The 13,969-nt window shown below is 33.2% G+C and overlaps 1 protein-coding gene across 5 annotated transcripts in view; it reads left to right on the forward strand.

The window, feature by feature from the left end:
- The window catches only part of CDKL5 (cyclin dependent kinase like 5), a 295,365-nt gene that overhangs the window by 210,749 nt on the left and 70,647 nt on the right, over positions 1-13,969 (forward strand). For 4 of the 5 annotated variants that reach the window (XM_016424756.2, XM_001380680.4, XM_056808681.1 and 1 more), the window contains 3 exons: positions 464-600; positions 9,488-9,608; positions 11,840-11,899. In XM_016424756.2, coding sequence (XP_016280242.1) covers positions 464-600; positions 9,488-9,608; positions 11,840-11,899 — 318 coding nt within the window. Of the gene's footprint in view, positions 1-463; positions 601-9,487; positions 9,609-11,839; positions 11,900-13,969 lie in introns of those variants that run through there. The other variant, XM_056808683.1, reaches the window with a different exon arrangement.

Raw genomic sequence — 13,969 nt, forward strand, 5'->3', positions numbered from 1 at the left:
AAAATTAAGATAATAATAGTGCCTCCCTCCCAGGATTGTTACAAGAATCAAATGAGATAATATTTGTAAAATGTTTAGCACAGTGCCTGACTTATAGTAGGTACTTAATAAATGCTTATTCCTTTCTCCTTCCTTTCCCTTTAGGTCATATTACCTCATTTTCCCAGGGTCATACAGATATTGTCTAGGTACTGTTTGAACCCATCTCTTCCTCATTTCAGGTTATAATTTTATCCATCACACTATAAATATATGCCATTTAATAGTCAGTTTACAGACTTTTTCATGTTTAAGTCTTATAAAATAGAAGCAGTAGTTTTAATTATTATATTAGAACTAGAGCTATTTTTGGTGGATATATGTGTTTTTCTTGGCTTGCCTAGAAGTATTTTTTTTTGCCTAGAAGTATTTTTATTAGATTTGCTAACTTAAATTTTCTTTCATATCATTGTTTATATTTTAGAAAATGAAGAAGTCAAGGAAACAACTTTACGAGAGCTTAAAATGCTTCGAACTCTAAAACAGGAAAACATAGTGGAGCTGAAAGAAGCTTTCCGAAGAAGAGGGAAATTATATTTGGTGTTTGAATATGTTGAAAAAGTAAGTAACTCTTTGGAGCCAGGATATTTTATTTAGAATGAATTTTAAAATTATTTAAAAAGCTGTTGCCATCTATTGCGACTATCAGTTATTATTATTACTATACATATAGTTGAAGTTTTTAAAAATAAAGACATTGCTATCCCAATCACAGATTTAAATACTTTAAAATTCCATAAATACTTTTATGAAATTGTCTTTTAATTAAATTACATATAATGTACTTTATGGTGTTATTAATTAGAATGCTAACCTCTTATCATCTGGTAAACTTATTGTCATTGTATTAATTCCTTTAATTTTGTACCATAATTATTTGAAATAATCCTATAGAAGGCCTCTGAGAATTCTTGTGAAAGGATGTACTTCAATAATTTTTCTGTAGCATAATCCTGTATTTAATGCTTACTAAATTAATGAATATTAAGCAGTGTTATAAATTCTAAGTCCTGTAACCAGATAGTTATAAGTTTCCTCCCTGCAAATTTTTCCATTTTAATATTTTTAAAAGTTAAAATTATCTTATATTTATTATGTCTCCTTTTTGCCTGACATTATATTATATTTTGTGCTAAAGGTTGAATCATAGTTTTCAATGCTAGAAGAGACCTTTATAAGTTTACATTTTTTCAGGTAGGTAGTTTTTTCAAAGTTACAGATGAGTTGGTGGAAACTGAGACTTTAAATCACTTCCTTAAAACCTAGTAAGAGGCAGAAGAAAAACTTGGATTCAAAATCCAATTTCCTGCCTGTTAGTATTCTTTCCAGTACATCATAACATGTTCTTCAAGACATTGTGGATCTGAAATTATTTTATTGGTTTAGAGAATCCCTGAATGAGAAATCTCTCTCTACCAATACAGAACAAGAAAAGATTATAAATGATTAATTGCTAAAAATGTATTGATATAGACAGTGATTTTTATGGATATGCAATATATTCAGAGAAATCATTAAGGACTAGTAGAGTTAAAGGAGACATTGTCGATGGAAATGGGATTTCTTAAGGTAGGTCTCTAATGGATCAAGTTCAGATCCTCCAAAAGTGATCCTACACTCTTGATCTCAGCAAAAATTTTGAGATTAGATGGTTCACTTGTGCTCATTTTCTTCTAAACATTCCATGAATGTTTGTGCTATATTCTTTTTTTCTCACATAGAATGAATGAAATTGGTGCCCAAAGAAGTCGAGCCAGTTAGTAGGCAAATGTGAGATTAGGATCCAAGGAAGTCCTTTCCCTTTTTTAAGATTGGTGGCAAAATCAGCCAAGTAGTAATTTTTGTCACCCTTTGATAGAAAGCTTGGCAGATCACCTTTAAATTTAGGAAAAATAGTTAAGACCCTGCTCCCAAATTAGGATCATACATCTCTAAAATTAAGTGTCTATTATATGTTTAGAAAGTATTATTTGTTTTAGAAAATTTAAGAATTCAATATTTAAGAGCAAATAAGTCTTATCTTTTTCTTGTCTATAGAAGCATATTAAGTTAGTATCTGCTGGGGTAACTAGTTGGTATAGTAACTGCAGTGACAGGCCTGTAGTTCGAAGAACCTGGGTTCAAATTTGGCCTAAAACCCTTCCTAGCTTTGTGATCCTGGGCAAGTCACTTAACCCCATTTGCCCAGTCTTTGCCCTTTCATATGAGTTTTTACTAGGAAAAAAAGGAAGGGTTTTTTTTTAATGTGAGTATCTGCTAATGCAGAGTGCTTTTTCAAAATCTTTAGTATTCTTTCACATAAAGAATAGGGTTGGGGCGGAGTCAAGATGGCGGCGTAGAGGCAGTGAAAGCTCAGACCTCTGAAAACCATTCCTTACCAATTACAAACTAAATGCCCTTAGGGGCACTGTAAATCAAACCTACCAATAAGACAGAGCCAAGAAACACTCCTGCTGGACTCAATTTAAAAGGAACACCCCCCAAAAGCCTGAATTCGGGATTGCTCTGGTTTAAGGGAAAGGGAGAAAGAAGGTCCCAGGACCCCTCCCCCAACTAGAGCTCTAAGCCTCCATCAGTAGCTGGAAACCCTGGGTAGGCAAAAGCGCTGGTCTGGAGGTAGTACCTTGTGGGCAAAGCTGTGCCAGGCTCAGAGTGTCAAACACAGGCAGTGGGGAAGGAGTTGAAGAAGGAGAGCAGAGCAGGCATCCTAGTTGTGGCAGCGGAGACCCTTCATATTGCTCCCCCCTTCCAGGAGGTTTTGACCTCAGGCAACATCCAGCCCAACCCAGCTGGACTTAATTCCATCAAGTCTTCAGTGGACAGGGAAGCTCAAGCTCCAACAACCCTCCCCCACAGACTGCTGGACTTGAATCCAATCAAAGCCTCCAGAGGCCAGGGAAGATCAAACCCCAACAACCCTCCCCCAGAGACTGCACTGAGAGATTTGCTGACAAAACTCTTAAGAGGGAAGACTGACAGAAAAGCCCAATACCCCCCCCCCAATGAGAGGAACAGGAGCACAGACAACTGCTGGGAGTAAAGAAGGGGTAAATATGAGCAAATAACAGAAAAAAGAAATTACAATCAACAGCTTCTATACAGGCAATAAACAAAGAGAAAATGGGACAGAGAAGTAGGAGAAAAAAACAAGCAATTAAACAGAAAACCCAGCGAATTGGATAGTCTTTGTAATAACTCAAAATACAATTCAAAACACAATTAAAAGAGGCTGAATACAATTGGGAAAAGAACTTAAAAACTAAGATAAGTCATCTGAAAACTGAGGCACTTGAACTAAAATGAGAAAATACTATCTTGAAAGCCAAAATCAACCAGTTTGAAAATGAAGCATAGGAGACGAAAGATGAGGTAAAGAGGATGAAAGATGACCTCCAAAGAATATTAGGCCAGAAGGAGAAGGATGATCAAAAATCCAGGGATGAAAGAACCATAATACAATGGCTAGAATCAAGTGATTTCACAAGGCAGCAGGACACTATAAAGCAAAATCAAAAGAATGAAAAAATTGAGGAAAATATGAAGCATCCCATTCACAAAACAGAAGATTTAAAAAATAGTTCCAAGAGAGAGACAACTTAAGAATCATTGGTCTACCAAAAGACCATGACAAAAGAAAAAGCCTAGACATCATTTTACAGGAAATTATCCAAGAAAACTGCCCCGATATTCTAGAACATGAAGGAAAAGTGAAGATTGAAAGAATCCACAGATCACCTCCTATACTTAATCCCCAATTGACAACATCCAGGAGGAATGTTATAACCAAATTCAAGAACTATCAGACCAAGGAAAAAATATAACAAGCTGCTAAGACAAAATTCAGATACCTTGGAACCACAGTGAGAATAACCCAGGATCTGGCTGCATCTACACTGAGGGACCAAAAGGCATGGAATATGATATCCCGGAAAGCAAGGGAACTAGGTCTACAACCAAGAATCAAATACCCAGAAAAACTGACTATATTCTTACAGGGGAAAGTATGGTCATTTAACAAAATAGAAGAATTCCAAGCATTTGTAAAGAAAAGACGAGACTTGAACAGAAAATTTGATGCCCAAGCACAGAACTCAAGAGAATCATCAAAAGTTAATTAAAAAGAGAGAAAAAAGAAAAAACAAAACAAAACAAAGACCAAACCTTTTTTTAAAAGAGATCCAATAAGTTAAAATGATATGTATCCCCTATAAGAAAAGAGGTCACTAAAAATTCTTTAAAATTGTTATTTTCAACTAGGCAGCTAGAAGAATTACACTTAGAGGGAACAGTGACAAACTGCATAGGATGAAATGACATGATGTAAATATGTATATAGATATATGTATGCATAAATACATACATGTGTGTATATATATTTACATATATGTGTATCTACTTACCTACATATACAAATAGAGCTAAAAAAGAGATTAATACTAAAAGAAATAGGAATAGAAACAAAAGGGGGTGAATTTATATGTCACAAAGAAGCAATACACTGGATGGATAAAGTATTTGGAGACAGGAAATACTTGGCTCTTACGTTCATTGAAATTGACCTGAAGAGGGAAGAAAAATCCAATCCATTGGGACAGAGAATTGATTTGTGCCCTATAGGGAAGTATATAGGTAACAAATGGAATGGTGGAGAGAAAAGCAGTACGAGGGGGTGGGGGTAGTTTAAGAAGATTGTAAAGAAAATAAGGGGGGAATAAGAAGGAAAGGGGGTAGAAAGAGAAGTAAAATAGGGGGGGATTAGGGGAACTGATTAATAACAAAATATTGGTGTAGAAGGAAATAGTGAAAGAAGACAAGGCAGGACTAAGAGTAGAAATCAAAATACTGGGAAATACACAACTGATAATCATAACTATGAATGTGAATGGAATAAATTCACCCATAAAACACAAGCAAATAGCAGAATGGATTAGAATCCAAAACCCTACCATATTCTGTCTACAAGAAACATACATGAGGAAGGTAGATACGCATAGGGTAAAAGTAAGAGGATTGAGCCAAATCTATTAGGCATCAACTGATAAAAAGAAGGCAGGAATCATAATCATTATATCTGACAAAGCCAAAGTAAAAATAGATCTAGTCAAAAGAAATAGGGAAGGTAATTAGATCCTGATAAAAAGCACTATAGACAATGAAGAAATTATCAGTACTCAATATGTATGCACCAAATGGCATAGCATCCAAATTTCTAATGGAGAAACTAGTGGAGCTCAAGGATTAAATAGCAATCTTAGAAAAATTAGAGTTAGTAGATATGTGAAGAAAAAGAAATAGGGACAAAAAGGAATACACCTTCTTTTCAGCAGCACATGGTACATTCACAAAAATTGATCAGGTATTAAGGCATAAAAACATTGCAAACAAGTACAAAAGAGCAGAAATAATAAATTCAACCTTTTTAGATCACAGTGCAATGAAAATAATAATTAACAAGTGTACATGGAGAGGCAAATCAAATATTAATTGGATCTTAAATAATATGATTCTCCAAAATCAGTTCCAGAAGAAATCATAAAAACAATAATTTCATTGAAGAAAATGACAATGATGAGACAACCTTTCAAAAGCTATGAGATGTAACCAAAGCAGTGCCCAGGGAGAAATTTATATCCTTGAGTTCATATATTAACAAATTAGAGAGAGCAGAGGTCAATGAATTGGTCATGCAAATTAAAAAAAAACCTAGAAAGTGAACAAATTAAAAATCCTCAGATGAAGACTAAATTAGAGATCCTAAAAATGAAAGGAGAAATTATTAAAATTGAAAGTCAAATAATTATTGATTTAATAAATAAGAATAGAAGCTGATATTTTGAAAACACAAATAAAATAGACAAAGTACTGGTCAATCTAATTTTAAAAAGGAAAGAAGAAAACCAAATTGAAAGTATCCAAGATGAAAAGGGAGACCTCACCTCTAATGAAGAGGAAATTAAGGCAATCTTTGAAAATTATAATGCCTAATTTTATGGCAATAAATATAGCAATCTAGGTGATATGGATGAATATTTACAAAAATATAAATTGCCTAGACTATCAGTGGAAGAAATAGGCTGCTTAAACAACCCCATAACAGAAAAAGAAATTGAACAAACCATCAAAGAACTCCCTAAGAAAAAATCCCCAAGTCCAAATGGATTCACAAATGAATTCTATCAAACATACATAGAACAATTGATCCCAATATAATAGAAAGTATGTGACAGAATAAGCAAATTAGAAGTTCTACCAAATTCCTTTCATGACACAAATATGGTACTGATTCCAAAGCCAGGCAGGTCAAAAACAGAAATCAAACTAAAGATCAATCTCCTTAATGAATATAGATGCAAAAATCTTAAGTAGAATACTAGCATAAAGACAGCAAAGATCACGAAGATTATTCACTGTGATCAGATGGGATTTGTAGCAGATATGGAAGGATAGTTCAATATTAGGAAAACCATCCACATAATTGACAATATTAACAAACAAACTGACAAAAATCACATGATTTTCTCAATAAATGCAGAAAAGACCTTTGACAAAATACAACACTCATTCCCATTATTGAAAACACTAGAAAGTAGAGAAATAGAAGGGCCTTTCCTAAAAATAATAAAGAGTATATATCTAAAACCATCAGCAAACATCTTCTGCAATGGGGACAAACTAGAAGTCTTCCCAATAAGATCAGGCATGAAACAAAGATGCCCATTATCACCTCTATTATTTAACATTGTACTAGAAACAATAGCTGTAGCAATTAGAGAAGAAAAAGAAATTGAAGGTATTAAAATAAGCAATGAGGAGACCAAGCTATCCCTCTTTGCAGATGATATGATGGACTATTTAAAGAATTCTAGAGAATCAGCCAAAAAGCTAATCAAAATAATCAAAGACTTTAGCTAAGTTTCAGGATACAAAATAATTCCACATAAGTCATCAGCATTTCTATATATCTCCAACACATATCAGCAGCAAGAATTAGAAGGAGAAATTCAATTTAAAATAATCCTAGACAGTATAAAATACTTAGGAATTTATCTGTGGAGACAAACACAGGAACTATATTAACACAATGATAAAACTCTCCACACAATTAAAACTAGATCTAAGCAATTGGAAAAATATTGATTGCTCATGGTTGGATGAACTAACATCATAAAAGTGACAATCCTACCCAAATTAATTTAATTATTCAGTGCCATACCCATTGAACTACCAAAAAACGTTTTTTACTGAATTAGGAAAAACCATAGCAAAGTTTATTTGAAAGAACCAAAAATCAAGGATATCCAGGGAAATCATGAAAAAAATATGAGAAGGAAGGTGGCCTTGCAGTCCCCAATCTCAAAATATATTATAAAGCAGTGTTCATCAAAGCAATTTGGTACCAGCTAAGAGACAGAGAGGAGGTCCAGTGGAAAAGACTTGGGGTAAGTGACCTCAGCAAGACAGTCTATGATAAGCCTAAAGATCCCAGCTTTTGGTACCAAAATCCACTATTTGATAAAAACTGCTGGGAAAAGTGGAAGACAGTATGGGAGAGATTAGGTTTGGATCAACATCTCACACCCTACACCAAAATAAACTCAGAATGGGTGAATGACTTGAATATAAAGAAGGAAACTATAAGCAAATTGGGTGAACACAGAATAGTATACATGTCAGACCTTTGGGAAGGGAAAGATTTTAAAACCAAGCAAGATTTAGAGTCACAAAATGTAATTTCGATTACATCAAATTAAAAAGTTTTTGTAGAAACAAAACCAATGCAACCAAAGTTAAAGGGAAGCAACCAATTGGGAAACAATCCTCATAATAAAAATGTCTTGCAAAGGTCTAATTACTCAAATTTATAAAGAGCTAAATCAATTGTACAAAAAAATCAAGCCATTCTCCAGTTGATAAACGGGCAAGGGACATGAATAGGCAATTTTCAGTTAAAGAAATCAAAACTATTAATAAGCTCATGAAAAAGTGTTCTAGGTCTCTTATAATCAGAGAGATGCAAATCAAAACAACTCTGAGGTATCACCTCACACCTAGCAGATTGGCTAACATGACAGCAAAGGAAAGTAATGAATGCTGGAGGAGATGTGGCAATGTCGGGACATTAATGCTTTACTGGTGGAGTTGTGAATTGATCCAACCATTCTGGAAGGAATTTGGAACTATGCCCAAAAGGCGATAAAAGACTGTCTGCCCTTTGATCCAGCCATAGCACTGCTGGGTTTGTACCCCAAAGAGATAATGGACAAAAAGACTTGTACAAGAATATTCATAGCTGCACTCTTTGTGGTGGCAAAAAATTGGAAAACGAGGGGATGCCCATCAGTTGGGGAATGGCTGAACAAATTGTGATATCTGTTGGTGATGGAACACTATTGTGCTCAAAGGAATAATAAAGTGGAGGAATTCCATGGAGACTGGAACAACCTCCAGGAAGTGATGCAGAGCGAGAGGAGCAGAACCAGGAGAACATTGTACACAGAGACTGATGCACTGTGGTACAATCAAATGTATTAGATTTCTCCATTAGTGGCAATGCAGTGATTCTGAACAACTTGGAGGGATCTAAGAAAAAGAACACTATCCACATTCAGAGGAGAAACCCAACTGCTTGATCACATGGGCGGAGGGGAAATGGCTGGAGAGGTAGACTCTAAATGAATATCGTAATGCAAACATTCACAACATGGAAATGGGTTCTGAGCAAGGACTCAAGTAATACCCAATGAAATTGCGTGTGGGCTGCAGAAAGGGTGGGGGAAGAGGAGGGAGGGAAATTGTAACCAAGGAATAATCTAAATTGACTAAATAAATTTAATTTAATTTTTAAAAAAGTAATAATTTGAACTTTCACATCTTCATGACTCCAGGCCCAATACTTGTGGGCCACAGTGCCACCTCAAATTGGGCCTTAGACGCTTAACAGCCATGCAACTCTGGGCAAGGCATTTAACTCGTTTGCCTCAGTTTCCTCATGTGTAAAATGAGCCGGAGAAGGAAATGGCAAACAACTAAAGTATCTTTGTCATGAAAACCTTAAAATGGGGTCTGGAAGAGTCTGATACAACCAAACAACAAAACAACTTATATTCTGTGATATTATTATTTTTTTAAGGGGTCTCTGTTTCCCCATCTGTATGATATGTTGTAAGCTCAACTTTTTAGGATTGCAAGAACGAACACTGTTTCTTATCTCTCAAGTAACTTGATGTTTGTTTATTTTCCTTTGACCTGTCTTAATTTTACAAATATTGTATATATTTAATTGTTAATCCTTGGCACTTTTAGATCTTTTAGGAAATACCTTCTAGAAAATGATAGTTTTTTTTTTAAAAAACAGTCATACTATGAAGTAAATAGATTAACATCCTTTAAAACTGTTAATACATAATTTATGAAACTAGCTAATAATATTTACCTACTTGATGTTTAGAATATGCTTGAATTGCTAGAAGAAATGCCAAATGGAGTTCCACCTGATAAAGTAAAAAGCTATATCTACCAGCTAATTAAGGCAATTCACTGGTGCCATAAGAATGATATTGTTCATCGAGGTGAGTGTGTAATTTTCTAAATTTAACATATCTCTAGAAATAATTGAAGAGAAGAAAATTACCAAAAGATATCAAGAATAACATTTGAATTTCTCTTTTCTTAACAGTATTTAGTAGTGGTATAGAAACATTTTCATTTCAACTAAATACATGTGAGAAATTTGTATTATTCCTCAGATCAGCTTGTGCTTTACTAGGTACCAAAAATACCCAGATTCACACCCTGTAGGTGCTTTTGATATGATATGTCCAGTTGTCAGTATTTGCTTGGATCTGACAATATCGTAATAATAGTAGCTCAAGAAACACAATTTTGTATATGGTCAACGTGGGATTTAATTTTACTTGATGATACATATTTTTATAAGATATTTTTATTTTTTTCCCCCAAGAGGAAAGAGTAGACAGAAAAAATGCTTGGCAATTGGAAAAATAAGAAAATAACTATATTATAGAAACACAGAAAAGATTTTCTTTCATTTCACTGTCACTCTTAGCACTGAATGTTTTCAAGGATTAATGTATATCAAAGAATAAAAGAAAAGCAAACACAAAAAGTAGCTGGTGTTTATATCATGCTGAGGTTTGGAAAACATTTTTTATGTTATTTGAGCCACCTAGTATCTTTGTGAGATAGTTGTCACGTGTATGGATGTATCCATTTCTTTTTCTGATGAGGATACTGAAGCTCAAAAAAATTATTACATTCCCTCTATTAGCATTCCTCTCTCTAGACTGAACTCCTTTAATTTGATATCTCTCTATCCCCTGCTCTCCTACTCTGAACCTTCTACTAAAGATTCAGAAGCTGGCATTGCATAATTATACTGATATTATTTATTTAAAATAAAGGATTGTCCAGTAAGCCATTCCTGTCAAGGAAAAGAGTAATCATCCTTCAGGGGTGGTATTTTTCTTGTCGTCTTGGGATGCATTCTGGCAATGAAGGGAAGTAGCTTGTGGTCTGCTTTCTTTCAGTCCCCTTATCTTGCTTTCCAGTAAGAGAGTGAGCTAAACATTGATTGAAGCAACAGTGAATCAGGCTTGGATAATTAGCAGAAGACACAAATATTTTTCTTATTTCCCATATTCTTAAAAATATCTACACTACTTTTTATTTGAAGTCTTCACCATATAGTAGATACTATTATGATCAAGTTCAATCATATTAACAAGCATTTATCAAGTGTACTGTTCTAAGCATACAAATGCGATAATATATTTAAAGTGCTTTTGCTAACCTCAAAATGTTGTATAAATGTTGGCTATTAGTATTTTTGGCAGTTAAAATAAAACCAGGGATTATAATTTTAAAATGTAGAGGATGTGGTCATTATGAAATTATATATATATATATATATATATATATATATATATATATACACATAATATTGTTGTACGCTTGTCAAATTCTCTCTTCTGTCTTCTTCATCCCATTTATTCTCCTCTATGAAAAATTAGCAAATTCATTTGAGCTTTCAGAGACTGCTGTCATGATTAATTGCTAATAACATTATGTTCTTTTGCATTGGTCCTGAAAATCTTGATAAACACCTGATTTAATCTCTTTATACACAGTATTAAAGATATGGAAGTTTGTAGGTCAGTTATTTAGCAGATGTGAATAGAAACCAACAGTCACAACTGTTAGGACATTGTGTGTCATGCATTTTTTCACTCCTTTAGCATTTGCTCTAGCTAATATGTTCTCTAATATTTTAATGAATATTGTGGTTTTATTTTTTACAAAATTAAAAGTACTGTGCCTTTCAAGAGAGAACATTTAAACAATGTTTATGGCCTCTTCTATCCTCCTAGAGTATCTTTAACATATAGTTAAAAAATCAGAGTTGCTTTCTACATTCATTTAGAATGACCTATAGAAATATTGGTAATTTAGAAACATCTATATTGGGTTTTTTTATTGTCCTTTAAGCACTTGATGTGTTCAGTTATATTTTTGCCATTCTGTGCTTTAGGGTTCATTTAACACCCATAAGATTTTAAAAGGGAGAAAGAACAGGATAGCAATTCTGAACTTATAATTTGCACATTTGAATAATAATTCATTGAAACATTAGAATATTTGCTTGAAATTTGTTTCCATGATTTTGCTGCCAGAGTTTGCTATTCAAATTACTTGGAATTTAATTTAGTAGTTAAAATAAACAAACATTTACCTGATGAATATTGAAAGTAGTTTACCTGTTAAAAACAATTTGTTATTACAGATATAAAACCGGAAAATCTCTTAATCAGCCATAGTGACATCCTGAAGCTGTGTGATTTTGGTAAGTTGAAAAGAAAATGGGTCATATTCTTATCTGAAGAGAGATTACAGGTGAGTTGTCTTTCAAGATGTATTAAAGGGCCATTTATCAACTGAATCCATTTAAATTAATAAACTTACTGTCATGTGTTTTATTGAGAACTATGATCAGAGTACCCCCACCTCTGTATAATATAAAATAGTTTTCACTGTTTTATAGATTCATATTGTTTAGTATTTAGTTATTTCTCAGGAGACAGGTAAATTAATATATATGTATATCCAGCACCTAGCAATGCTAATGATGTGTATTCCTTAGGAACATAATTACAGATTTTTGAATGCTGGTAATTATCTTGATAGGACTAATTTTTCTTCAAGAAATCATTATTTCCAAATCTCTTTGTGCATATCTTTGTATATGCATGTATTCCTACGTGATTTTTTAAATGCCAGTTTTCACTTATTCCTTTGTTACATCTTTTTGTAACTAGTTATAGATAATCTACATATGATTGGACAGTGCCATACCCAGTAGGGTTTTATGTTTATGTTGTATAGCCTTACAAGGGAAGAATGCTGTTGAATAGCATTTATTGAATAATCTTGCTAAACATTATAGTAGGTAGTATAAAAATTTCAGATTAAAATTATTCAATCAAGTAGATCCAGAACTATACATTGGAGTATTGGGGGGGGAAGAACTTCTTTTAAAAAGTATGAGATTTGACAAGCTCATGTACTGAACAGAGTCACATTTGGAATTTTAGCATGATATTTTCACTTTAATAAATGTAATCACAAATGAAGTTTTGTTTCCCAAAACCTAAATAAATTCAAAACATCCTTAAAATAATTGAAATTCAAACAGATTAAAGGATTGTCGAACTTGTCTCTAACACCCCAGCTTTTTACTTGATACCACAACTAGAAGGAAACATGTCATTTTAATTTGATAATATTTATAAGGCATTAAATGTTCAGGAATTTTTTCTTGTGAGAAACTTTCCTGTGGAACATGTAGAAAGAAAAATTTTGTGTTGAATGTCTTTCAAATTAGCCAACTTTTATGGAGAACCTTTTGTATTCTGAACATTATAATCATAATAATCATAATTCAAATTTGTTTGACATTTTAAAGGTGACAAAAACTCCCCTCATAACTCTTCTGTAAACCATAGTTTGCATGTGATATGATTATCACCATTTTATGTGACTAAACAGCTACAGAGAAGTAAGGGACATAGATACCTAAAAGAGTCATCTGAGGTGGAATTCAAAGATAGGCCTCCTAACTCCAAGTTCATTGTTCCTTGCATTATCCCATCCTTTTAGATAAGGTTCTGTGATGGATGTGAAAAAAATAAAAAACTAAATGCAAGAGGCTAAAGGATTTTCTCACAATTTTCCCTGCATATACTTAGAATTTTAACTTTCAGAATCTATATTCCTAGCTGCCTTCTTATACACTAGTGTGATTATAAATCCTATTGAGGCTTTATGTGTATACATTGTATATTATTTATTGTGTATAGATATTTGTGTGGGCACATGATTTCCATGAGGTCCAATGTTACCGAAATTTCTAAGGAGAATTCTAAATAGAAAACAAATACATATAGAACCCCCAGTAATGGGAAAAAAATGTTCTCCTGGTCTAGCAATTCTTATTAAAGAAAAGACCATTTTAAAAGTAAAGCACTTCTTAAATCACTTGCATAAATGCATCTTATGCCACATTGTATACCCAGTGTGCCCATAAAAAGAATTTATTGGCCTACTGTTAACTTGTCTTCCTACAGTGCCCGATCTCCCTTTGTGTGTTTTTACCTATGAGGTACAATTCAGAAATAGGAATGTCATTAGAATGTTATTTTCATTATTGTTGTTATTGCCATTAATAGTTCATGTTTAAGTTAAAAAATTAAAAGTTGAAAATATTATCTTATGAAGGAAAGTTTTAAGAATGTATTTGCACTTTTTAATTTTTCCATATACTTCCATTTTCTGCACTAATTTTTGTTTATTTCCCAGTTTTCTGTGTGGTTTCTTAAAAAGGAATTGTTGCTGATCTAGTAAGCTTTCTTTACCT

This window comes from Monodelphis domestica, chromosome 8, assembly GCF_027887165.1.
Source record: "Monodelphis domestica isolate mMonDom1 chromosome 8, mMonDom1.pri, whole genome shotgun sequence".
Taxonomy (NCBI): domain Eukaryota; kingdom Metazoa; phylum Chordata; class Mammalia; order Didelphimorphia; family Didelphidae; genus Monodelphis; species Monodelphis domestica.